At 26.5% G+C, this 24,392-nt stretch overlaps 7 protein-coding genes across 9 annotated transcripts in view; 5 read left to right on the top strand and 2 right to left on the bottom strand.

Moving 5' to 3' along the window:
- Window positions 1-909: 909 nt before the first annotated feature.
- Window positions 910-2,884, top strand: LOC132908583 (enoyl-CoA delta isomerase 2). The gene is made up of 6 exons (XM_060962698.1): window positions 910-1,096; window positions 1,388-1,560; window positions 1,646-1,766; window positions 1,861-1,950; window positions 2,013-2,153; window positions 2,231-2,884. Exons 1-6 carry the CDS (start codon window positions 986-988, stop codon window positions 2,384-2,386), a joined length of 792 nt encoding a protein of 263 aa, XP_060818681.1. The 5' UTR covers window positions 910-985; the 3' UTR covers window positions 2,387-2,884.
- LOC132908555 (DNA repair and recombination protein RAD54B-like) lies at window positions 2,422-5,915 on the bottom strand. The gene is made up of 10 exons (XM_060962632.1): window positions 5,380-5,915; window positions 5,208-5,307; window positions 5,044-5,136; window positions 4,848-4,977; window positions 4,192-4,760; window positions 3,324-4,074; window positions 3,091-3,250; window positions 2,888-3,014; window positions 2,592-2,816; window positions 2,422-2,521 (listed from the first exon to the last, which is right to left on the bottom strand). Exons 1-10 carry the CDS (start codon window positions 5,658-5,660, stop codon window positions 2,447-2,449), a joined length of 2,511 nt encoding a protein of 836 aa, XP_060818615.1. The 5' UTR covers window positions 5,661-5,915; the 3' UTR covers window positions 2,422-2,446.
- A 166-nt stretch (window positions 5,916-6,081) lies between these two features.
- LOC132908595 (bladder cancer-associated protein) lies at window positions 6,082-8,051 on the top strand. The gene is made up of 2 exons (XM_060962721.1): window positions 6,082-6,242; window positions 6,322-8,051. The coding sequence occupies exon 2, from the start codon at window positions 6,382-6,384 to the stop codon at window positions 6,622-6,624; it is 243 nt and encodes an 80-aa protein (XP_060818704.1). The 5' UTR covers window positions 6,082-6,242; window positions 6,322-6,381; the 3' UTR covers window positions 6,625-8,051.
- Window positions 8,052-8,144: 93 nt separating this feature from the next.
- LOC132908593 (small ribosomal subunit protein eS10-like) overlaps window positions 8,145-24,392 on the bottom strand; it is a 30,606-nt gene continuing 14,358 nt past the window's right edge. Inside the window, exons 1-3 of one of the 3 annotated variants that reach the window (XM_060962713.1) lie at window positions 9,326-9,437; window positions 8,627-8,771; window positions 8,145-8,520 (exon numbers count right to left, since the gene is read on the bottom strand). In XM_060962713.1, coding sequence (XP_060818696.1) covers window positions 8,185-8,520; window positions 8,627-8,770 — 480 coding nt within the window. In that variant the 5' untranslated portion in view covers window position 8,771; window positions 9,326-9,437 and the 3' untranslated portion in view covers window positions 8,145-8,184. Of the gene's footprint in view, window positions 8,521-8,626; window positions 8,772-9,257; window positions 9,438-24,392 lie in introns of those variants that run through there. The other 2 variants (XM_060962712.1, XM_060962714.1) reach the window with 2 other exon arrangements.
- LOC132908567 (phosphatidate cytidylyltransferase, photoreceptor-specific) lies at window positions 10,206-15,024 on the top strand. The gene is made up of 11 exons (XM_060962661.1): window positions 10,206-10,450; window positions 10,994-11,346; window positions 12,230-12,354; window positions 12,490-12,586; window positions 12,660-12,836; window positions 13,213-13,415; window positions 13,493-13,649; window positions 13,735-13,887; window positions 13,955-14,086; window positions 14,173-14,307; window positions 14,613-15,024. Exons 2-11 carry the CDS (start codon window positions 11,278-11,280, stop codon window positions 14,700-14,702), a joined length of 1,338 nt encoding a protein of 445 aa, XP_060818644.1. The 5' UTR covers window positions 10,206-10,450; window positions 10,994-11,277; the 3' UTR covers window positions 14,703-15,024.
- On the top strand, window positions 17,293-21,093 carry LOC132909125 (uncharacterized). The gene is made up of 4 exons (XM_060963722.1): window positions 17,293-17,618; window positions 18,246-18,573; window positions 18,867-19,415; window positions 19,769-21,093. The coding sequence occupies exons 2-4, from the start codon at window positions 18,507-18,509 to the stop codon at window positions 20,467-20,469; spliced, it is 1,317 nt and encodes a 438-aa protein (XP_060819705.1). The 5' UTR covers window positions 17,293-17,618; window positions 18,246-18,506; the 3' UTR covers window positions 20,470-21,093.
- Window positions 21,884-24,170, top strand: LOC132909126 (acyl-coenzyme A diphosphatase FITM2). The gene has a single exon (XM_060963723.1). It carries the CDS (start codon window positions 22,430-22,432, stop codon window positions 23,609-23,611), a length of 1,182 nt encoding a protein of 393 aa, XP_060819706.1. The 5' UTR covers window positions 21,884-22,429; the 3' UTR covers window positions 23,612-24,170.

Genomic DNA, 24,392 nt, shown 5'->3' with positions numbered 1-24,392 from the left:
TTTATTCTTTATGGATATTTTATATAATTTCATAACTTATTTATATTATTAACCGAGAGAAATTGATAAGATTTGATCTTCTGGTATCAACAAGAATACTGTTGCATTTTTACACAACGTTGGAGAAAATTCCTGGTGCTCAGGAACATCATATATTTGCAGACAGATATTATACAAGTTATACGTTGGGACAATCCTAACAAATATGAAGAATTTGCCAAATCTTATAAAGAAACCAAAATTTTGTAACAAATCCATAATAGCATACCGGGAAGGCAATACCTTAGCTTTAGCACTGAAAGACAGGGCGGTCGTGACATGTCTAACCGATTGGTATAATCCAGGATTAACTCCTATAAAAATAATTTTACGAAATAGAGTTGCAGTTAAAGTGAAAAACCCAATGCTATAATAAACAACATAATATATATGGGTGGCATTGATTGTACCGACCAATATGCCTCATTAACATACTGTCTCTTAAGGAAATCTTTGAAATGGTTATGAAAAGTATTTTTTTGGAACCTAGAAATAGATATAAATGGAAAACTATATGTCATTTTAACAAGAATTAGGAAGGATTGCAAGATCTGTTCTCAATGAAATGAGTCCAGCAAAAGACACCAGACAACATATTACTGCAATACGTGCCCCGACAAGCCGGCAATTGCTATATAAAATATCATACTAAACAATAGTACAGACACTATATATTTAAGAAATTTTCCTCTTTGAGAAGTAAATATACATGAAAATGAAAAATATAAAAGTTTTATAATTAATTCTAAGTTAGAGGTAAGGAATTCACTGAACGTGCTGCGGAATGCCTCGAGTTGTTAATTCATCCGAAATAAAAAAGACCTTGAGTCCAAAGGTTAATTTAATATGTACAACTATATCGTAAGCATTCGCTGTACATAATATCATTAAAATATGTTCATTAATGAAAAAGTTATTTCTGAAACCTTATTCTGAATAACTACACATGCTTATAATGGATAATAAAAATTTATCCGATATTTTATGTTCGGTGGATAACGGAATACTAAACATTAGATTAAATCGACCAAAAAAAAAAAATGCTATTACTATTTCTGTAAGTAACCGTTAAAATTTAGTATTAAAATTTAATTTATTATTATTACAAATTTTGTCTAGAGATTAGAGTACATATTACAATAACATGTAATGGTGCAAAAGTTAGATTTTTAGATCTTACATAAAGAACTAAATTAAATGTAATTTTTAAAATAGTAATTTTATTCAGCATAATATACATAACATATAATTAATATCTAGTTTGTAATTTATCAGTAAAATAATGTATGTTTACATATAAAGAGTTTCATTAATAATACTGCTATTAAACTTGTCCTTCATGTGTTAGATGTACAAAGATTTAATAAAAATTCTACGTGAATCTATTCAAGATAGTACCATATATATAGTCATCTTAAGTGGTAATGGAAGTTTTTTCAGTAGTGGCAATGATTTTAAATCTTCATTAACAAGTCAAGATGAAGATAATTTTGATATCAAAAGTATAATTAATGTCTTGAAGTAAGTATTTGTAAACATGTTAATCTTTAATGCTTTAATATCACAAACTCAAATTTTAATAATAATCTATTAAATAATTTTTCAGAGAATTTGTAGAAATGTTAATTAGATATCCTAAACTTTTAATAGCTATTGTAAATGGTCCTGCAATCGGAATAGCAGTAACAATGCTTCCATTATTTGACATTGTATATGCAGCAGATACTGTAAATAATTTTTAGTTATATATTATTAGTCCCCATTGTAGTTCATTATGTTCATTAGATTATGCTTAATCTGTAGTTATTTATTATCTTATAGGCTTATTTTGAAACACCATTTACAAGATTAGGCCTTAGTGCAGAAGGATGTTCTACATATACATTTCCTAATATATTTGGGAAGTCTAAGGTATTTAAAATTGTGAACTTATTATATTTGTGATTAAATTACAATTCTTAAACAATTTTTAGGCTAGTGAAATGTTATATTTAGGATATAAAATGAGTGCACTTGAAGCTAAACACTATGGTTTCGTTAATGAAGTATACAAATATCAAAATTTAGATGAAGTTTGGACATATTTAAAAAAGTTGACTAAACTTTCATTAGAGGTATACTTTGATCTATTCTGTTTTACATAAAATACAAGATACTGATACAACTATTTCAAATAAATGTCTTCTTTCAGTCTATATTGGCAATTAAATGTTTAATTAACAGATGGCATCAGGACATTTTATTGGAAGTTAATGAAGCAGAAATGACTAAACTTATAAAGCTTTTACAATCTCCTGAATGCATAGAAAGATTAATAAGTGTTACATTACATAAAAGCAAACTTTAAATATTTAATTTTACATTTACCTATTTCATGATATGAAGTATAAATATTTGTTTTATCATTTCAATCTGTTTTATTTACTACAGAATTTTTTAATATAAAAGTTATATTGTCAGATACTTCTGATAGCATAATTTCCTACAAAATATTTAAAAATAATTATTAATTTAATGTCTAGTTTTAATATTTAGTATTAAATTATTCTTACTTGAATTATTTTATCCGAAATTGGTTGTTGGTAATGTTCCCATTTCAAAAGCTGGTTTATGGTGAAATTTGATTTTAAAGTTTTATCTCCTAGAAATTGATAACCTGTAGCACCTTTTTGATGTAATTTTTCTGATGTTTCCTCTGATTTTTTATAGCCATTGCAAGAACACTTCATTAAATCATGCGTTAAACAATTCGTATTTACTGTTAATGTAAATAAATCCTACAGATATTACAAATATTATAAATTATTTGATACTGCTTCAATGTTTAAAATACATAAATAAAATAGACCTTTAATTCACTCATAGACAACTTAAAAGAAGACAAAGGATTTAGGTCTACCACAGTTTCACTTAAATTTGCTTTGCTAATTTGTCTTTGAAATATTTTTTCTTCAATAGTACCAGTTGTTAGTAATCTATAAGTTTTATTTATATTGCTATAAGAATATCTGTAACATGTAGATATTTGTTTCTAACTTAAAATATCCAAACCGTAATATGTAAACATCTTTTTTTTGACCATCCCTCCAAATTCGTGCCATAGCTTGTGAATCAGATGCTGGATTCCAGTCTGAATCAAATAATATAAGTCGAGATGCGCCAGGTAAATTTAATCCAACTCCACCAGCTTTTGCACTTAATAAAAATACTTCTAAAATAGTTGCATAAACATTCAGAAAATGTTAGGTGACTGTTAAATTAAAAATAGTATAGATTATACTAACTACTGTTGTCACTGGTTGAATTAAACCGTTCTATAATCTTAGATCTTGTATTACTTGTTGTACTACCATCTAATCTAAGAAATTGTAAGCCTTCTTTATTACAAACAGTTTCCAATATATCAAGTGTTTGTGTATAATATGAAACTAATACTACTTTTTCTTCCGTCTTTTTTAAATTTCTCAATAATGTTTGTACAATTGAAATTTTTCCACAGTATACTGTTTTTGTACTATCTCTTATATTAGAAGTTTTATGTATACCTTTTGTATCAATACAGAAAAGCTCAGTTTTTTCATTATAAAATAATTCTGGGTGATTACAAATCTTTTTTAGAGCTGTTATTACTGCTAAATGTGGTATGTTATTATTTGATAGACTTTTATTGAACCATGAATCCGTAACTTGCGAATATAAATCTTGTTGCTCGATCGATAAACGGCAAAATACAATTAATTCATGCTTAGAAGGTAAGTACTTATTAATTGTTTCTTGTGTACGACGTAATATAAAACATTTAGTTTTTTCACGTAATTCATTAGCTCTTTCAGTCCCAAGAGATACAACATGGTCTGGTGCAGTAGGGCTTTGTGATGCAACAATAGGTTTTTCGTAATAATTTTTAAATTCAGAATTGTTGCCTAATATAGTAGGGTTTACAAAATCAATCAAAGTAAAAAATTCTTGCAAATCATTCTGTATTGGAGTTCCAGTCAAAAGAATTCTTCTTTTACACTTCAAGTTACATAAAATCTAGAAAAATATAATATATTAAAATTTTATATATCTCACATACTTTATAGTATTAAATATACATATAATCATATATTAGTTATTGTTTCTTTCTGAATTAAAATTAAATATCGATACCTTTGCTGCTTTTATATCATTATTTTTTAATCTATGTCCTTCATCACATATGATTAAATTAAAAGGTATTTCTTTGATTTCTTGTTCACATCTGGTAAGCATATCATAACTAATAATCATAACCGAGTTCCTTATATGTTTTCTGAAATCTTTTGACTTGTTTTTGGCGTCTACAACATAGGGAGATATCCTATGGAAACCCAACCAATGCTTAAACTCTTTATTCCAATTGTTACACAAACAACTAGGAGTTACTATTAATATATATTTTAATATTGGATATCCATATGGTCCTTTCTTTAACAATGTCCAAATAATTGTAATGCATTGTAATGTTTTACCAAGCCCCATTTCATCAGCCAAAATTGCCCCAAAATAATTAGGTACCTTTAAGCCCATAATACATTCATATAGAAATACAATACCATGACGTTGATGTGGTCTAAGTACATTTACTAAACAGGTATCTACGAATACTTCTGTTTCATTTTCTGACATATCATGATTTACCCAACTTTTTGAAATATTTATAGATGGCATTACCAATGGACAGCATCTCAATTTCAGTTCTTTAATAAGACATGAAGATTAATATATTTTATACATCATAAAATTTAGTTTCATAATGTACCTTTATTCATTTTAGTACATCATACCTTTACATAATGGCTCTAAAGGAAGATATGGATTAGAATTTGAAGTTTTCAACTTCTTTATGGGCGGTTCTGAAACTTTTTCTAAGATTGATTTATTGGGCATGTATTTGGATGTTGCTCTGTCAATTATCTATAAATATTTTAATATCAGTGATTCAAATATGCAAATTATTAATATAAATACATTTATTTTTACCTCAATTTCTTTATTATCTATGTACATTCTAAAGCCTTCTATCAAAACTTCTGGATTAATTATAGTTTTATGAATAACACTGCCTTCTATATCCTGCTTAATGCAAAAATATATAGCTTGTTTATAACTGTAATAAAAAAATCTTTTATATACAAATATATCACCTTTAAGACCGCATGTTTTCCTGTAACTTCCAATGTTCCGTCATTTTCCCATCTTTTATGTTTTCTCATAGACTTTTTACCGATTACTACATTAAAGATACTAGAAAAGGGAACAATCAAATTATTAAAAACAAAATTACTATTTAAATGAATTAAAAATTTATGTACATACGCTGTATTACTACCAGTAATAATGGATAAACCTTCTTTAACAATAATTGTATTATTTTCTTTTCCCTTAATTGAAGCACTGTCTTCCCGTTTTTCCTCCTTATGACTGATAACAGGTTTTTTAAATAAATTAAGAATTTTTTTAGTGTTTCTAATAAAATTTCGCTCTGAATTTTCTGTTAAAACATTGGTATTTTCTAAACTTTTTTTAGATTCAGCACACACTGGCTGTTGATATTTCAAAGTTGGTTTCAAACTTTTATTTAAATTATTGCGATACATTTTAGACGCTTGTATAACACATTATAATATTTTATATTTGAAATACTTTATAATTGAAATATATAACATAACGCGTACTAGTTACAGATTAATTAAAGTTACAAATATTAAAATCTGCTTCTCTCAGAATGCTATTATTCTAACAGTGCTTACTTTTAGTACTATTTGGTATTCCCGCGTAAGAGAATAATAGTAATTTTTAAATTAATACTATGAAGCAAACTTGTCATTTCAATTTCATTTCTAGTGTAAGGATAAAAGGCAGTAGAACATAACATAATATAATAAATAATAAATATATTTATTATTAACGAATATGAAGTCAAATGATGATAAAATAATTCTCTAAATAATTTTTTTCATTTTGCAAGATAATGTAAAGGTTGTTTTCATGAAAACAACAGTAAAGTAAACTGCTGTTAGTCATATTGTATGTTCCTATCTGATTTGTAGATGTGTGTAATCTCATATTTGGAAAAATTTAGATTGGAAATATTTGTACCTACTAGCATGAGTATAGTTAAATCGTTTCAAATTTGAAGGACGAGATGTTTCGAGAACATTATGGTGCTTCCAAATAAGGTATGCAAAAATCGTAGTGCGTGTAAAAAGCGAATTTACGAATAAACTGAGACAAAATAATTTATGTACTTCTTTTCAGAAGTTTCGCCACAGATGAAACAACTAGTTTAAATACATCTCTAACAACAAAGTAAAGAGGATGTATTGCCTACAGTGGCTAATTCCAGTGCTCCTGATACCAAAACCAGTAAATCCAACACTGCTGCAAACGCATGTCATGTTTATGGCACTTTATCTAATTGGATTCTTCCTAGAACGAAAACCATGCACTGTTTGTAGTTTAGTATTTCTTCTTGCAGTTTTCCTAATTTGTTATAGTGGCATTGGTAATTGTTTCCTTTGGAGTACAAATTGTGATACAGTGAGATGTGACAATAGCTAAGGTTATTAGAACGTTCATCCTAGGTTAAAAAATTGCCTCCACTTTTATTTCTTTTTGAAGAATATGTCTAATTAATTCATCGATAACAACATAACCTATTCATAGAATTCATATGTATTACATATACATGATTCTTATTAATTGTATGCAAATATGATTTTATGGTTTTAATCATAACTTTTATAGATGTTACACATGATATATATATTTGTAATGTACATATGTACATGAATATGTACATGTATGCTTACAATACCATGTATTTATACATAAAGAAGATAAAAACATACAAACTTACTAGGTCACAGAAAGTTTGCATGAAATTAAGAAACTTCCAAGTGTAAAATTATGACACTTCAATATTATAGAATTAAGATACATCTTTTTGTATATATAACTAAGTTTAATTCCATTTAATTTAATCCTATTACTTGATTGTACACTGTGTAACATTATTCTTTTATTTAAAGATGTTCTTTTTCTTATAAATTGTATACTCGAAAAATTAATGTTTTTGCAATTTCTTCAATTTGGTTAAACGTATAAGAAACTGTTCTATAAATAAAATTCACTATTCAACTAAATATAAATGTCAAATTTAGGAACATCGAACACTTTGAAATATAATATCATTCATTATGAATGTTAAATTAAAATTTTGAGCTTACTTATTGTTTATATATTATTCTAAATAAACAATTCAGCAGTACAATTGGTAATTATTGAATGAAGAAACTAAGGGTATTACAGTATAATATTAAATATATATAAACAAACAAATATGACAAGCGATAGAAATATATATTGCGCTAAGACATAAAGTTTAAGTTAGTTCATTTTAAAATTTATCTAAAGCATCAATTTAATATAAAATTTGTTAATGGTAATTTATAACACCTATTTATTTTTTGAAACATAGCGAATATGGGAAATGAACAAAATATATATGACGTGCTTGTTATAAATATACCTTTCCATTAAATGTAGGTACTAGTATTTCATCATAAAAATGAAGAAAGTAGAAGACATTGATGCAATAATTAAAAAGAGCTTGAAAAATTTTGCATTGAAAGATAAAAAAGCTATGAAACAAAAAGCAACATCATACTGCCAGTATATATTAAAACCATTTCTCAAAAAAATTCTGTCAACTAATTGAAGAAGAGTTACAAAATTTTTGATGAAATTCTTGTTTTAGCACAAATATATATCTACAATGTTTCCTATTCTAACTTTGGTTTTGTCAAAAATAATAATTTATTTTGCAAACTTATAATTTCAATATTTTGTAATTGTATAATAGTTGCCTACTGTTTGCTTCCAGTTATGACTTTACATGTTAATAACAAATATAATTATACAATTTGTAAGTAAATGTACAATTTTATAATGCGACATAAAATAAAATAAAAGATTATTATGATAAACATGTTTTATCTTGATCTTTACTTATTAATCCCTAAAATTTGTGTCTATTGAAATTATTATTCAAAATGTAAGGATAGTTAAAATAACAATGCTTGTATAGTACGAAACGTTTATTTATTTTACATTAAAATATTATTGTGGTTTACCACGACCGAAACCACCGCGGAATTCAACATCTCCAGTACCGGCGCCAACATCAGCTTTTTTATCACCAGGACCAGCTGGGCCGCCAGGACCTCGTCTATATCCAGCACGATCTTCTGTGGGTCTAGATGCTTCACTTCTTGCACCTGTTGTAGGTCTTGGCCTTGTAGTTTCTGATCTAGTTTGCCTTTTGAGTGTAGAAGGTACTATTTCAGGTGGTAAATGTAAGTATCCACGCAAATACTCAATGCCTTCATTTGTTAAATACCAGTAAAAATGTCTCCATGCAAACTGTTCTTTGACATATCCTTTCGATTTCAAAGACTGAAAAAATAAATAATAGATATAGATTTTAATAAAAATTTGTTTTTATAACAAATTAAATAATATCAAGTATCCAATATAAAATTATATCGCGTGTAATTATTACCTGCATAGCCTTAATAACTTGAAGATTTGGAATACATTCCAATTCTGGATGTTTTGGTGCATGATAATCTTTTTTTGCAACCATAACACCTTCTTTAAAAAGGTACTCATAAATTGCAACACGATTCTTTTTTGGCATCAACATTCTAAAAACAATAAAAAGATAATTAAAAAGTAGTTACTGTGAACTTAATGATATAATTATTTTAGACCAAAAATAAGAAGGAATTAATAGTCTATATTCTGTGAACAATATGTTATAAAGTGAAAGAAATGTATAAGCTAAAAAAATATATATGAATAAAAAAAGACTAAGAACTTGTTTAATTTATCACAGACAAACAATTTGAGAGGTTAGCTTTGATACGAAGTTTTGACGCTTATCTCTCACGTGTTAGAAGTGAGTTTTAGAATTTTAATGTGTTCCTTTTATCATAAAAAAACCATGTCTTTTATTCCAAATCATAAAAGGTATTGACATTATAAATTAATATTGCACTTGAAATTAGAGGAAGACAAACATTATTTTAGGTTATCACTATAACATCAATATTGTTTGTTACGATAATGAATAAAAACACAAATCATATAACAATTTTTCAATTTGTCACAGAGTAAATAATTTAACAAACCTCCTATTTTTTGTTTAAATTGAAAATTAAAAGCGATTAAGATAGATATTTAGAGAAATCTAACACACTTGACGCTTCAATAGGAACCTTCTGTCGGAAAGAAAAATTTCAGGCGTTCGATATTTCGCATGCACAAATCGATATATCGTGATGTATCGAGATTAACCGGAAATAGCAAACATATAATGGAAACATTTAAATTTATTTAAATTTATTTTTATATTAAAAATATAATTCCCATGCGAAATTATAAACTTCTATTTTGTCTTATAAATTACATATGTATCACGTAAAATTTAATATTTGAATCTGCTCTTCGAATTCGAAAAATGTAACTTTATTGTATGAAGGAATATATATAAACATATTTAATGTACACAATGCAATTCTGAAATGCTGAAATATTTTTTCTGTTTGTTGAAAGTATTTTATAGATTGAAATTTTTAATTAAGTGTCTCGTCTAGTATGTTTAAGAATGTTTAAGAAGCCATTTTTTAATAGCTTTAGCTATTAATAAAAACACCGCATTAATAAAGTTGCCTATGAAGTTACAAAACAATAAAATGTTAGAAATAAGAAAAATGAAGTACGTTTTAAACTATAAAAAAATAACATTTTAAAGCTGGTTTATAAGACTGTATATTGTATAAGTAGTTTAAATACTCCGAAATAGAAATAGAAATTATAAAGTTTTCATGTTTGTTTAAAAATATGCATAAACTGTATTCGATTGTATCATTTATATATGTATATACGTATCGCTACTTCGTTTTGATGATAGCGCAACTCAAAAAGTTTCATATTTACTTTTATTGTAGATCTACATCATATAGAAGGTCTACATCGTGTTTCTATTTTTATCATGTAAATTATAATTCCATCGGTTTTACGTCAGAGGAAAAAATTATTACTTATGCCGCTATCAGTCTGGCTTTAGTTTTAATTTTACTGTCTCACCTTCAGTTGTTTTGTAACATTACAAGTGGAAAGTTGTACTGCTTTCATAAATAGTGACGTATCTCGTGTTAAGTCAGCCTTATAGTGTCGTTGAAATAATTCACGAAAATTTCTTAGAAAATTTTAAAACCTCTTTCCTCTAAAGTTAACTTTTTTTGGGTTATGCCACTATCAAAGTAAACTAGCGATGTATTCTAGTGTACATATCAATGCGGTTAAATCACTTAAATTGAATGTAATCTAAAAATTTCATCTTTGCGTATAAAAATTCTATATTCCTACCAACGAATGCTCCATTTACAACAGCATTTGTTTTTAAGAGAATATTTTTAATATACGAGTGATAATAATTTCTTGTACCATAAGAATTTTTATATTTTCTTACTAATAATTTTTCTCTTTCTTAATTTAAAATATATGTAGCATTTCGTTCTACAGCTTTTATTTCTTGGATTTATTATATAATTGCTTTAATGATAGGAAAAGATCCAAATAAAAAAATAACTACTTAGTCAATTTTTTAATATTCAAATAAATAGCAATATCTCGCAGATGCGCAGAATTCACTCTACTCTGATTGCCATATTGTTTTGGCTTTGTCTATGCTTTCGATTTTCGGTTCCAAATCTGTTTATATGACCATGGTTAAAACTAACAAAATACTACAAGCCTAGCGTACCTAATCAATATTACGATCTATTTATTAAATTATTATTCGAAAAAGATACATTTTTTGTTTTTAATGGTGATATACGATATGAACATAGCTTTTCTACAGGATGTTATAAACAAAACATTAGATCCCATGTAGTTTTTTTTATTATTGATTTTCCGAAGAGATACGAAATAAACCGAATATCAACGATGATTATACCGTGCGCTAACCTGTCAATTTGATTTGCGCAAGTATGATCGGTGCCTGTCACATCCGCTCCTTCTAATTAAATATTTAAACGCATAAATATGCAATTATATTGCATAAATCAGTGGTTACAGTGCTATTTTTTGTTTTAAATTTTTGTATCTGTACTATATATTATAAATCTCTAAACGTAGTAAAAAATGTCGGAAATTCGTAAAAGAACAATCGGAGATACATCGCCAGAAACGCGGGATGTCAGTGATGATCAGGTAAATACAAATATATATTTCTTATTTTCCAAAGTTTCGTTGTAGCACTGTAATAAGTTCCTTTTTCCACTTGATCAACGTCTTCGATTATTAAGCCTGATTGACTGCCATTTGACCTTTCTCTTTCGTGATATATATGTATTAAACTAAATTGAATGATAACTATGACAGTTACTAATACTAAATCACATGGTCCAAACTGATATGCTGTTATAATTTTTACAATCTATATAACTATAATACTTACTATATTTATTTTATTGTGTATTCTATATAAATATTTGTTGAAATTTTTTTACTGCATCATGTTTGTATTAATCGATTAATAAGTAAGGTTTATAAACGAAATTTTGTATACAAATTATATTTTGTAGCATATTTTAATAAAAAAACAAATAGATGAAATAAAATGTATAATTCAAGAAATAAACAATGATATTTCAATTTGATTTAATATATAATCTGCAAGAGAGGAGATAAAAAGAATACTTTCATATATCATAAATGTATAGAAATATTTATTTTATATGTCCTATCATATTATTTTTATTCTTTTATATAAGTGATATTAAATTAAGATATAATTCTTTATATGTGTTGTATATGGATTACATATATTTCATAGATTAAATATTTTTTTATATGATTGTTTCTAGTAGCCAATGCTAAAAACTATGGTTTTTCGAGACATAATTTTTAATATAATTTCTCCTAACACAAAAATATGAAGATTATTATATAGTTATAACTATACAAATTATTTTGGAAGTAAAGTATTTTTAATTTTAATCACATAGTGAAGTGAATAATTTAAATATTTTGTAGTTAATATTATATTTTCCACAGAATTATTAACAAATAATTTGGTTTATATGTCTTGTAGAAAGAAGATGTGGAATCTGAAGATGATGCAAAGTTGGAAGTTGAGGAATTGGCTAAAGCCATACCACAAGGAACAGATCATACTCCTCACATATTGGATTCAGCTCTTTCTGGCTTATCTGATCGGTAAAGTTTCTTAAAATAATAATTTAATTGATATATACGTAACAAAATATATTAAGTAACAACATATTAGTTTGGAATATTAATATAAAATATTTACATAAATGTTCAGGTTTAAAAAATAAAATATTTTTATAGCTGGAGGAATTGGGTAATTAGGAGTATTTTTACCTTGTTTATGATTGTTGGATTTTGCGGTATTATTTATATTGGACCATTAGCACTGATGGCTACAGTAAGTCTATGATACTAATTTTATAAATATATATTTATTTAAAAATTTCAAAGTATGTTTCATTCTTTTCCAGACATTAATTGTTCAAGTGAAATGTTTCCAAGAGATCATTAACATTGGGTATGCAGTTTATAGAATTCATGGTTTACCTTGGTTCAGATCTTTATCATGGTATTTCTTAATTACTTCCAATTACTTCTTTTATGGAGAAAATTTAATGGACTATTTTGCTGTAGTAATTAACCGTACAGTAAGTATAATGTCAATCTAATGAAACTTAATTTAACTTAATATCTTTAAGATGCTTATCAGTGTATGATTAAATTTAATTAGAATTTTTATGAACACATCTAGTATTGACATAAAATCAATAAATAGAGCTTTCTGAAGCATTATCTTTATATACTTTACATGGCTTCTAGTTCTTTTTTTGAGGTTTCCCTCAGAAATTTAATTATGTACTAAATTTATATTAATGTGATATTATCTTAAATACATGACATTGAAAAGTACCTATATATATATGATTAGATTTGAATAACTTATAAACTAATATGTTCATAAAGTTCAAAATTCTATTCATAACCATATTTAAATTACAAATATATAATATTTATTATTTACAGGAATATTTACGTGTACTTGTTACATATCATCGTTTTATTTCCTTTTGTCTATATATTGTTGGTTTTGTATGGTTTGTACTATCACTTGTAAAAAAGTATTATATGAAACAATTTTCCTTATTTGCTTGGACTCATGTTGCTCTACTTATTGTTGTAACTCAAAGTTATCTTATAATTCAGAATATTTTTGAGGGCTTGATATGGTAAGTTTATGTAAGTTAATATCTTTTCTATATTTTAGTAATTATATTCTATAGTAATATGTGACTGTTTGGTATAGGTTCATTGTTCCAGTTAGTATGATAGTGATAAACGATGTAATGGCGTATATGTTCGGTTTTTTCTTTGGTAAAACACCGTTGATTAAATTATCACCAAAAAAGACTTGGGAAGGTTTTATAGGTGGTGGTATTTCAACAGTTTTGCTTGGTTTACTGGTAAATTTATGTTTAAACTTTTAGATTAAATATTACATATTATTAAATCTTTTAAACATATAAATTTTCATAAAATACATTTCAGGTATCATACATCATGTGTCAGTATCGTTACTTTGTTTGCCCTATAGAATATAGTGAGGCTTTAGGGCGAATGACTATGGATTGTGAACCGTCTTCTTTGTTTCAACCTCAAGAATATATTTTGTCTAATAGTTTGCAAGTTGTATGGAAAATGGTAATATATTTATACAATCAAAAATAATAATTTTTATAAAAATAAATGACATAATCTTTTTTTATAGTTTAGTGGAAAGTCCACCATAACTCTGTATCCCTTTTTACTTCATTCATTATCAATGTCAGTATTTAGTTCTGTAATCGGACCATTTGGAGGCTTTTTTGCTAGCGGTTTTAAGAGAGCATTCAAAATTAAGGTAATTTGCTAAATTACATTTTTCTCGTTTTTTCTTTCTAGTAGCAACAAATTGTGCAATAACTTCATTTTATATGTTTGCTGTAGGACTTTGGAGATGTTATTCCTGGTCATGGAGGAATAATGGATAGATTTGATTGTCAGTATTTAATGGCAACATTTGTAAATGTCTATATATCTTCGTTTATCCAAACTGCTTCACCTCAAAAACTTCTGCAGCAGGTAAATATGATAATTTCTTAATCATTTTTATTATTTTCTTTAATAATTTGGTTAAGAAAATTATATATATTTGTTGTTATGTAAATTTAATTAATATTTCATAGTATTTTTCCAATATTTCAACTAAATATAAAAATTTCTCAACAAGTTAGTTTTTATAGAAATACTTTGCCAATATATATCAGTTTTATAAATATAAATGTAATATATACTTACATTGTTTTTGTTTTCTAAATCTATTCGCAAATTTAATTGTTATATTGTATATGTGAAATTATATATATGAAATTCTTTTATTATTGCAGGTTTATAACTTAAAACCAGAGCAGCAGCTGCAGTTGTTTCAAACTTTAAAAGATTCCTTACAAAACAGAGGTTTATTGAATGTCTATTGATGTTCCAGTATTAACAGTAATTATTAATAATCAATTACTTTGAAATAGTGCAAGGTGTTAGGAATATTATTTCTAACATTTATTTTGATATTGCGTAATGTTTGCGCAAACAGCATTAATAATATTAATGACAATGCATATGTTATACAAATAACATGAACAATATTAGTCGCAAAGTATCCTAAATTAAATTATATAACGATAAAATTTATTTTATAATTAGAAGCTAAGAAACATGCAACATTTGTAGTTCTTTTGCATTCCGCGTCAAGCAGTCCATTTTTTACCAAAAATTTTTATTAAACTGTAATAATGATAGAAATTTGATTACATGTTTCTTTCATAATAGTTAAACCAAAGAACATTAAGCATATTGTATATCATAGAAAACAAACTTCCAATTTCTTATAAATATTTGAGACATTTATTAAATATTTTTTAAATGTTTTTCTTTAATAAATTCTAATATAATAATGACTTTACCAATACACATAAATTTTATGTAAATGTTTACTCAAGATTAGATATACATACTTAAATCAATCAGATCTCAATATATTTATATATTTTTAAATCCTTATTGTGCATTTAGTAATTGTAGTATTAGATGTGAATCTCATAAAGGTTTTTTCATGCATATAATTTGAGGTAATAGATGGCATTCGACGGCTTATTTTATTTGAGAAAACAGTAATTCTACTATTAATTGTTATATAAGATATTTCTTTAATTGTTATCAACTATACATATATTGAAAACCTTTGATGACAAATCACAATAGATTTTAACATTTTTATCAGAATCAGTGCCATGTCATCATGATACTTTGTTATATTAGCTATGAAACATTTGCAAAGAATATAATCTAATTAAAATAAAATATGTTATTAGTATTCTCTTGTTGAATTGTCTCAAATACTTTTGTATACAACAATTATTGAATATCATGGCACTGAATGTTACTTTATTTTAATTGTACATAGAATTTTGTATAAAAAAGATAGAGTTTATTTCTCATATCTTCAATTTTATTATAAATAAAAATTAAATGGAAATGTAACAATTTTTCACAGTTAGTATCCTTTTAATATTTTGTTTATTACTTATTTCATATTAATAAGATTAATGTATAAAATAAAATATAAAATGTGCAGAACTTGAAAGTTTTGATTGAATTAAAATACTGTGTACTACAAAATATTATTTCAAATTATTTTACACTATAATTAAAATTGTGCCAATAATTCGTACAAGTAAATGAATCTTATACTTGTGTGATTATTTAGAAGATAACACTATGGCACGACTAGTAACATTGTTGTGTGATTACATTACATTTCCAGTTGAATGTTTGCATATATTTTACATGATTAGCTTACATATACTTTGTAGAAAATTATACAATGTACCTAACTCTAATTAAATATTTGTATTTTCTTTTATTACTAGATGTTTATACATTGTCTCAATATTGGAAATAGGATGTTAAAGTAACTTATATGTGTATAAAAATTAAAAACAAACAATAATAGATAAATAGATAAATGCAAGTATATTTATTTAATAGAAGAGTATAATATAAAATAAATATATGTAAATGGAAAATTTTGTGAAATAACAGATGTTATTATAATTATAAATTCTTAACTAAAAGTGACTTAAGTTTAAATATATAATATATTTATGTAGTAGTACAAGAAAATAAACTTCTTGGAAATATTACTTCTTGTATCTCGTGTTTTAATCTTTTATGTTATTATATCCTGTATTCACATTGTTCTATCACGAATACATATATTAAGATAATTATACTCGATATAAAAATGTTTTAATAAAATTTCTATCTCTTCTCTTTTTTTGGAATATATACAAATGTACAAAAATACTATTTTAATTTTATTGTAACGATTATAGTTTAAACGTAAACGTATTTTATGTAATAATATATAATGATAATAATATGAAATTTATTAATCAAGTTTCCAAATTAGTTTGCGAAGAAACTCAAATTTTTTACAATCATAAATTAGACATTTTCTAGTTCTATCATAAGAATTTATCAAAAAGTGATTGAGTAATGACAAAAATGCAGAATTATATGTTCTTTTATCATTAATAACAAAAAGCAAATTAATAAAAAAGATTTTATCAAACAAAAAAGATTCCTGCATAAGGAAGAATCATAATGACGTTTTACCGTCCAAGTAGTACCTTCAGCAAGACTAAATTTAAATTAAGGTAGGAGGTCTTCTTAGATCCTGTCCTGATCAAGTCATTCGATTATTAAGACGAAAGTATTTGTTTAGTACTGTTAATTAATATTCGAAATTATATGTATTGTTGTACTTGCGAAAAACGTATAATCGTAAATATGTAGTCCGCTTTAAATCATTCATTTTTTTTCTCTAATATATTTTTCCAACTTTAATTACAAAAAAGGGTATGACTTGTTACAATTACGTGAATCACCAAAATATTTATCTTTATATTTCTATATTCCAGCTATATGAATAACTTTTGTCTCTTGTTATAAATTTGCCGCGCTAAAGTATCGAATACAAAAATATTAAATACGATCAAGTACCGTCACATTTAACTATTGGTACTCCGTAACAGTAATGTAATATATCGATTCTGAATTCTACTTTGTTCATTCTTTATCAATAATTTATGTTCAATGGTGTTAGGATAAAATAAATACATAAAATACGCATATATTTATCCATACACATAAAAATATTCGATTAAATTTCAATTTGTAGTGCTTTATACAGATTTAACATGTCTGATCATCACGGTGGAAAAGGTTATACCCCATTACCGCAAAATATAAGTAATACCGATACTGAGGATGAAGATGATTGTTTGGCTCAATCAAATGAAATTCCTAAAGATCATGTTGATGATACACAACTGGTAAGTTGAAGTTATGCGAACAATATTTTCTTTTTATTTATAATATAAATTAGAAGTATAAGTAATTGGTGTAAGAATGTACAGGGTGTCTCAATAGGTTGGTGTATTTTTGAGGTCAAATAGATGAAAAAGGTCTAGGAACCTAGGAATCCATATACTCGTTTATTACACAGCTATAAAGAATAAAAGAATCTTTATTCATTAAGTTCCCTGTTTCATAGTTCATGATAAACAAATGGTTGTCTTAAAAATTATTAGTCATTATAATCACTAACAAACAATTATACAGAACTATAAGACTAAGAAACATTATCGATCTTTAATCAATGGATAATGATTCTTTTATTTTTTATAAATCTGTAATAAATAATTTTTGGATATGGGTTTATATAAATTTTCTTCATCTATTTAATTTTCAGAATATATTGCATCAATTTGGTAACTACTTATTGAAATACTATATATTTAAAGATTAGTTTCATTCAGTTTTTATTAGTATACTTTTGTAATATAAATGTAATTTTATTTATAATAAAAAAGGACAAAATCACTATATAATGTATATAATATATATAATGATATATAATGAATAAACTAAAAAATATATAATGAATATAAAAATTCTAGCAATCAACTACTATTCATGAGAATGGAATATATTATCCATTGGATGAAACAAGGAATTTAAATCGCACAAGAAATGGTCAAAATATGCTTAAATATTATAGAGATGATGTACCTATAATGGTAGTTGAAGGCAGTGACCAAAATGATTTGTGGAAAAGACACGATATGTCACCCTTATGACGATTTTGTTTGGTTGCTTCTATATTATTATGTGTTGTAACAATAGTTATATTTCTATATGTTTTACCTTGTGATAATTCAATGGTATGTCCTTCAGTAAATGAACCTCAGTCATCTATATCTTGGGATAAAACTTTACAAGGAATAGGTAAGTTTACTTAAATATTTGTAAAAGTATAGTGTATGAATAAAATTTTACTCACTGTTGCAGAAACAATAAATAAGCTCCAATCTCTCTAAATTAATTTCTCCAAAGTTAGTAATCATTTAGTAAATATTGTTTAATATAATAAAAAGCTTTATTAATACACATATAAAAAATTATTACATATTTTTATAAAATATTATGCATCATACATATAAAAAATTCATAAAATATTAAATAATTGATTAGTATAAAATATACAAATAGATTTTAATATTCTAATTAAATATTTTTAGAATTACATGGTCCTATCTCCATCATTCATGGAAATCCATCAAACTTGATATTTCTTGTTCGTGGACAACGATATAGAGGAAATGATACAAATGATCAGGGTCAAATATCTGCAGAAGGAGGAGGGATTATGTCAATGCAAGCAAATAGTGGTTTACCATTGTGGTTAGTTTCGTTGAAAAGACCGCCTACAGAAATTGATTGTATTTCAGTGGATACTGATCGATCTGGAAAACCAGACTGCATAGTTGCTGGAGATCAAGGCCTTTTGGCTAGTATCGAACCTATTGCAGGCACTATTCATTGGAGTTCCAAAATTTATACATATGAAAAACTACCTCTGATATTACCAGATATTGATTCAGACAAAATAGAAGATTTTTTGAGTATAGAAGTAGCAACAAAAAATATGCCTAATCTTGTTCTCTTATCTGGTGGAACTGGACATCTTCTAGGTCGATATTCACCTGAAAATTGTTCGTCCATTGATATAGATAAACACATCCTTAATGATACTGTATCTTATATTTGCTATGATAGTAATAGAAGAAGTAAGTAAACAATCAACTACGATTATAAAAGATAAATTTTTATTTTCTTGTATAAATATATAATTATATTTATTTTGTTTTGGTATTAAGAAAGAAAAATTGTTAATAATGTATGATTGAGACAGATATGTTGATTATAAAATTTTATTAATTGTTATAGGTATTTATATAAAATAAAATTAGCGAAATATTAATATATTTTTCGTTTTATATATACAATGATATATGCAATTATATACAATTTTATATATACAAATACATAAACACACAGAAGATTTTAATACATATCTTATTTGAAAAATAAGACAGTATGTAATTTATTTAATATGTAATTTATCTTTTCTTATTTACAGGTATGATTAAAACTATGACTATTAAAGGTTTACTACATGCTATGAAATTACCAGAGTATAAAAAATTGATAATAAAACCAGCAATGGCATTTAGCACGTTCAAGACTTTAAAATACAATAATGAAAAGAATAACTGGGGGCCTACACCATATCACTACTTATCCATTGAAAATAAAGGATTATGTCCTGAAGAATTTTGTACAGCTAGTGTAACTCTAAAATTACAAAAGCATGGAAATCAATCAAAAGTAATATGGAATTATATTAGTCCTAATTCTTTTGTCTCAAAACCAGCTTTTCTGGATATATCCAGGAAACCTTATACTTTTGGATTTGCCATTAAATTTTGGCAATGGACTAATTCAACATCTGAACGTACAGAAAAAGTATTTATTGTTACAGAAAGAAGACTAATAGAAAGAGTATTGATTGTTTTTGTGAATTATACAGATGTACAAGTTAAAAATGCAAATCAAACTGATATTATTCAATTATGCCGAAACGCAAATTGTCAACCAAATTTGAGTTTGCGTGCTCGCTTTAGTTCAATCAAAATTGATTATATTAGTGAAGATGGATTTCCAGAATTAATAACTTATTGGTCTTCATATGACATAGAAGCAACAAAGGTACTGACATCAAAAGTACAAGTTGTAAAATTAGATTCGCTTGTAATGGATCTTCCACATACAGGTGTTTAATCTTTGGTTTATTTAATGATTTCTAGTTTATAGACAAATTGATCATTCAATTCTTCAGTGTAAAATTATTAATGAACATTTTAACAACGAAACGAAAATATTTGTTTCGTAAATATATTTAAGTGAATAATTATACAATAATAAATGACAGCACTACCATTAATAAGTGGTATTTGGCTATAGACTTATTAGAACTAGTCATCACTTGGTAGTAATGTAGCAACGATTTTCATAGGCGCCTAATTAAATAAAATAATTTTTAGTCATTTTCATAATGAACAATTATTGTTAATGTCCACATATTTTAAAAGAATTCAATGGTGCCTTGCAGAAGCTGTATACAAGAAACATGAGCAAATATATAAAATTTGCAAAAATAATTGCATGTTATTAGAGAGAATATATTAAAAATTTTATATGTTTAACAAAATTTTAAAAGAGATAGTAAAGTTCCTTTTGTAATATCATTTGATAATATAAAGTAATAATGTATTTTATCTAAATTTATTCTGCATTATGAGTGAATTCTTCGTTATAAAAAATGAAGCTTATTGCATATAAATGCTATTTAGTGTAGTATTATGAAAGATGAATAGTAAATAAAAATTTCCCTCTAGTTACATTTATATTCATTTATCATTGCAGAACACAATATTATGTTCCTTAATTTATGATTCATTTAGTTTTATTTCCTTCATAAAAATGTCTCAATCTATGATTAAGGTATTATTAACTTTAATATAGTTTTTTAATAAAATGAAATTTTATTTATCCTAATACATATAATGTATGTAATATTTTTTGCTGCAAAAATAATTTGAAATATAAAAACAATAATCATAAATATGATCAGAATGTCCTAAATATTATATATTTAAATACAATTTCGTTGGTATGAGATAAATAAGACAATACGAATACTGATTTCTATTCTCACATAATTTAATTAAGATTAAATAAAATACTTCCAGACGCTCGTATCTTTTTGCAGTTAAGAAAACTACTTTAATTTTGTAAATAGTTTTCTTATCATCTAATAAAACATAAAACGTTTATATATATCTGTATTATGCTGACCGCATGACCGAAAACGCATTTAATAATTAACCGAAAAAGAAAAAGCACAACCCCATTTTCTTTTTGCGAACTTCAGTTGCTTTTGTATTATATTTATATATTTATTTCACTAACACCATTTTCATTTGATCTAATTAAGTTGTTTGGTTTTAAGCAATTCATATTATACTGTTATTTGTGTTATAGTATATTACGTACCTAATACAATACTATATTATTACATTACATTATTATTTTAATCCTTTATAAATTCCATTTTTGGAATTTCGCACTATATTCCCCTATTACTTAGGTCGAACGATGGCGACGCTGGCATCTAAAATTTCTTTCAATTTGCTTCAACAGTATGCAATCAGTTAGCTTATGGCCCGTGGTTATGGCAAATTCGTATCTGTAGTATACATAATACATATCAGATCAGTTACAGTGAGACGTGGGTCCTTATCAGTGAGCCACTCATCGATCATCGATCGTAGCGATCGATGGCGCAAATATTCAAAACGATCGATAAACGAGCACATGGAATATTCATTCTTAACAAAAACGTTTCAAGTAAAAGTACAAAGTACAGAGAAGGGGAGGGGGAGACTATTGGATGACAGAGCAAATCAGTCTAGTCAGAAATATACAGTATACGTAGTTACGTAGCACTATTTTGAGTATCGAATATCCTATATCTACTGATAATCTGTAATCTGTAATCCAACTGATTCATGCACATCAAGTATATTAAGCATTTTTAACTATATGTGAAAGAAATGTGTCACGGAACAGCTAGAAATTAACCTTAATTGTGTGAAAGGAAAATTAATTTATCATGCGGTAATGTACATCCTAAATATCAATAACGCACGTATGATAACCTCTGTGCACTGATTGCACGATGGCTACGAAGAAACGAAGAGGCATGCACACATCGCCAGGTAGCTCCACGATGTTCGGCTCATCACCAAGTAATTTAAGGTCGAGTCGTTTAAATTTTCGTCCGAATTCGGCTCAAGAAGACAGAGGTGGAACTCGGCCGACGGCTGCCCCAAGTTCTATAGGTCTTATACTTGTAACAATGTTTTTACACGTTTGCAAAAAATCTCTGCTGTTCGATACAAGGCTCAAGGTAGCTATATATTGCGGCGCGATATTTGTAGTATCATTGGTAGCAGATTTTATCACTATGCCAAGAACATATTTCTCGCGTCCAGATAATGCTCTCAATCAGTATTTTGTAAAGTGGGGATGGGGATGGTTACTAACCGTAACTGTTCCGTGGGTTGCATTGACCGCGCACACACTTGGATGTGGTCGTAGATCAGTTTTACTTAAACACCTTGCCAGATTGGGTTTAGCTACAACTGCATGGTTATTATGGATCAAATTGTTTAATTATATCGAAACAAATTATGGTCGATGCCTTAGCACAAAGGACATACAATTACAGACAAAAGCAAAATGTCTCCAATCTGGTAAATTTTGGAGTGGTTTTGATATATCCGGGCATACATTTATTCTTATATATTCAAGCTTGATTTTAGCCGAGGAAGGCTCTTCGTTAGTCGGCTGGGAGGGTATAAAGGATTTAATTATGCGCGAAGAACATTCGCGAGTTACACCAAACGATCCCAATATCGGACCACTTCGAAATCTTTCTGATTCCGATTTGGAATTTTTAAAGAAGGCGCATAAAGCGCTTACCCCTTATTTGAGAGGTCTTTTCGTTGCAATGACATTGCAACAATTACTTTGGGATACTATGTTGATATCTACAATGCTCTATTATCATATTATGATAGAAAAATTTCTTGGAGGTGTAGCCGCTATTTTAACATGGTATGTTACCTATCAATGGTGGTTTAAATCTCCAAAAAACTCATTGCCCGCGCCCGGTGATGGTTTATTTAAATACAATGAAACAAAGACCCATGACAATAGCTCGATCAGATCGAGACGTAGTACGCTGAATGGTACCAATAGATTTATGGGATTTCCTATCCGCCCAAGTCAGGATAATATCGATACAATCGGTACTAATAGGCAATCAGATTCGGAGATATCTGCTTCCAGAACATAAAAATGATCAAATAACTTTCTAGCTTATATCACCTTTTTACATCTATATAGATTAAATGTAAAAATGTAGTATCCTGAGATGCTTACATTTATTTAACATATTTCTATAATAGTTTTATCTCTCTTAATTTGTGCAGGTATTTAATAGTTATAAAGTCTAAATTTATCTGATAGAAGAAAGTGCTAGTAAAATGGTATTCTATGAGTTTTGTATATATAGCATTTTAATGTACATACTTTGAACTTTGGATAAATTGTATTTATTACTGGTGTGGTTTTGTCAAATTAAAGCTGCTATTTTCCTTTTAAAATAGAAACCAGATATGTAAGTATTGCGATCTATTGTAATTTACTAATTTATATATGAAATATTAAACAAAATAATTTTTTTATCTCCTCATGGACTGTTAAATTAATTATGGAATTATTATGCAGTATACATAATTACTGTTATAGACATGTTTTGTGATCTTATTTTGTAATTTGTATTTACTAAACTATTGTTTGTTTTATTGATAAAATGTTTGTAATAAATCATCATATGTATTTTATTATTCAAACTTTATGTGTATTATCGTTATTATATTTACATTATAAATTTGAAGAAAATTGCTTTACATTATTCTAATGGAACTTGCAAGAAAGGATACTTTTCTTTAAAACAAACTTTTACATCGCCAAATTTGTCTAGTAAATTTATGTATAACAAAACCATATTTTAACTACATTATTTATTCCGGTTTATAACGAAATCTTTTTTAATAATTTTTGCAACTCTGTAT

The sequence above is a fragment of the Bombus pascuorum genome, chromosome 7 (assembly GCF_905332965.1).
Source record: "Bombus pascuorum chromosome 7, iyBomPasc1.1, whole genome shotgun sequence".
NCBI classification, from domain to species: Eukaryota; Metazoa; Arthropoda; class Insecta; order Hymenoptera; family Apidae; genus Bombus; species Bombus pascuorum.
The sequence above is the reverse complement of the archived record's forward strand: the minus strand, read 5'-3'. Positions and strand labels throughout refer to the sequence as shown.

Excerpts from the sequence above, each read along its gene's own strand:
- LOC132908583 (XM_060962698.1), top strand. The coding sequence starts at position 986 with ATGCTTATAATGGATAATAAAAATTTATCCGATATTTTATGTTCGGTG. Across the intron at positions 1,561-1,645 it reads AGTATAATTAATGTCTTGAA|AGAATTTGTAGAAATGTTAA; the intron begins GTAAGTATTTGT and ends ATAATTTTTCAG. Across the intron at positions 1,767-1,860 it reads TTGTATATGCAGCAGATACT|GCTTATTTTGAAACACCATT; the intron begins GTAAATAATTTT and ends ATTATCTTATAG.
- LOC132908567 (XM_060962661.1), top strand. The coding sequence starts at position 11,278 with ATGTCGGAAATTCGTAAAAGAACAATCGGAGATACATCGCCAGAAACG. Across the intron at positions 11,347-12,229 it reads GGGATGTCAGTGATGATCAG|AAAGAAGATGTGGAATCTGA; the intron begins GTAAATACAAAT and ends TATGTCTTGTAG. Across the intron at positions 14,308-14,612 it reads CTCAAAAACTTCTGCAGCAG|GTTTATAACTTAAAACCAGA; the intron begins GTAAATATGATA and ends TTATTATTGCAG.
- LOC132908595 (XM_060962721.1), top strand. The coding sequence starts at position 6,382 with ATGTATTGCCTACAGTGGCTAATTCCAGTGCTCCTGATACCAAAACCA.
- LOC132908555 (XM_060962632.1), bottom strand. The coding sequence starts at position 5,660 with ATGTATCGCAATAATTTAAATAAAAGTTTGAAACCAACTTTGAAATAT. Across the intron at positions 5,308-5,379 it reads ATTACTGGTAGTAATACAGC|TATCTTTAATGTAGTAATCG; the intron begins GTATGTACATAA and ends TCCCTTTTCTAG. Across the intron at positions 4,761-4,847 it reads TTTAGAGCCATTATGTAAAG|AACTGAAATTGAGATGCTGT; the intron begins GTATGATGTACT and ends GTCTTATTAAAG.
- LOC132909125 (XM_060963722.1), top strand. The coding sequence starts at position 18,507 with ATGGTATGTCCTTCAGTAAATGAACCTCAGTCATCTATATCTTGGGAT. Across the intron at positions 18,574-18,866 it reads TAAAACTTTACAAGGAATAG|AATTACATGGTCCTATCTCC; the intron begins GTAAGTTTACTT and ends AAATATTTTTAG. Across the intron at positions 19,416-19,768 it reads CTATGATAGTAATAGAAGAA|GTATGATTAAAACTATGACT; the intron begins GTAAGTAAACAA and ends TCTTATTTACAG.
- LOC132909126 (XM_060963723.1), top strand. The coding sequence starts at position 22,430 with ATGGCTACGAAGAAACGAAGAGGCATGCACACATCGCCAGGTAGCTCC.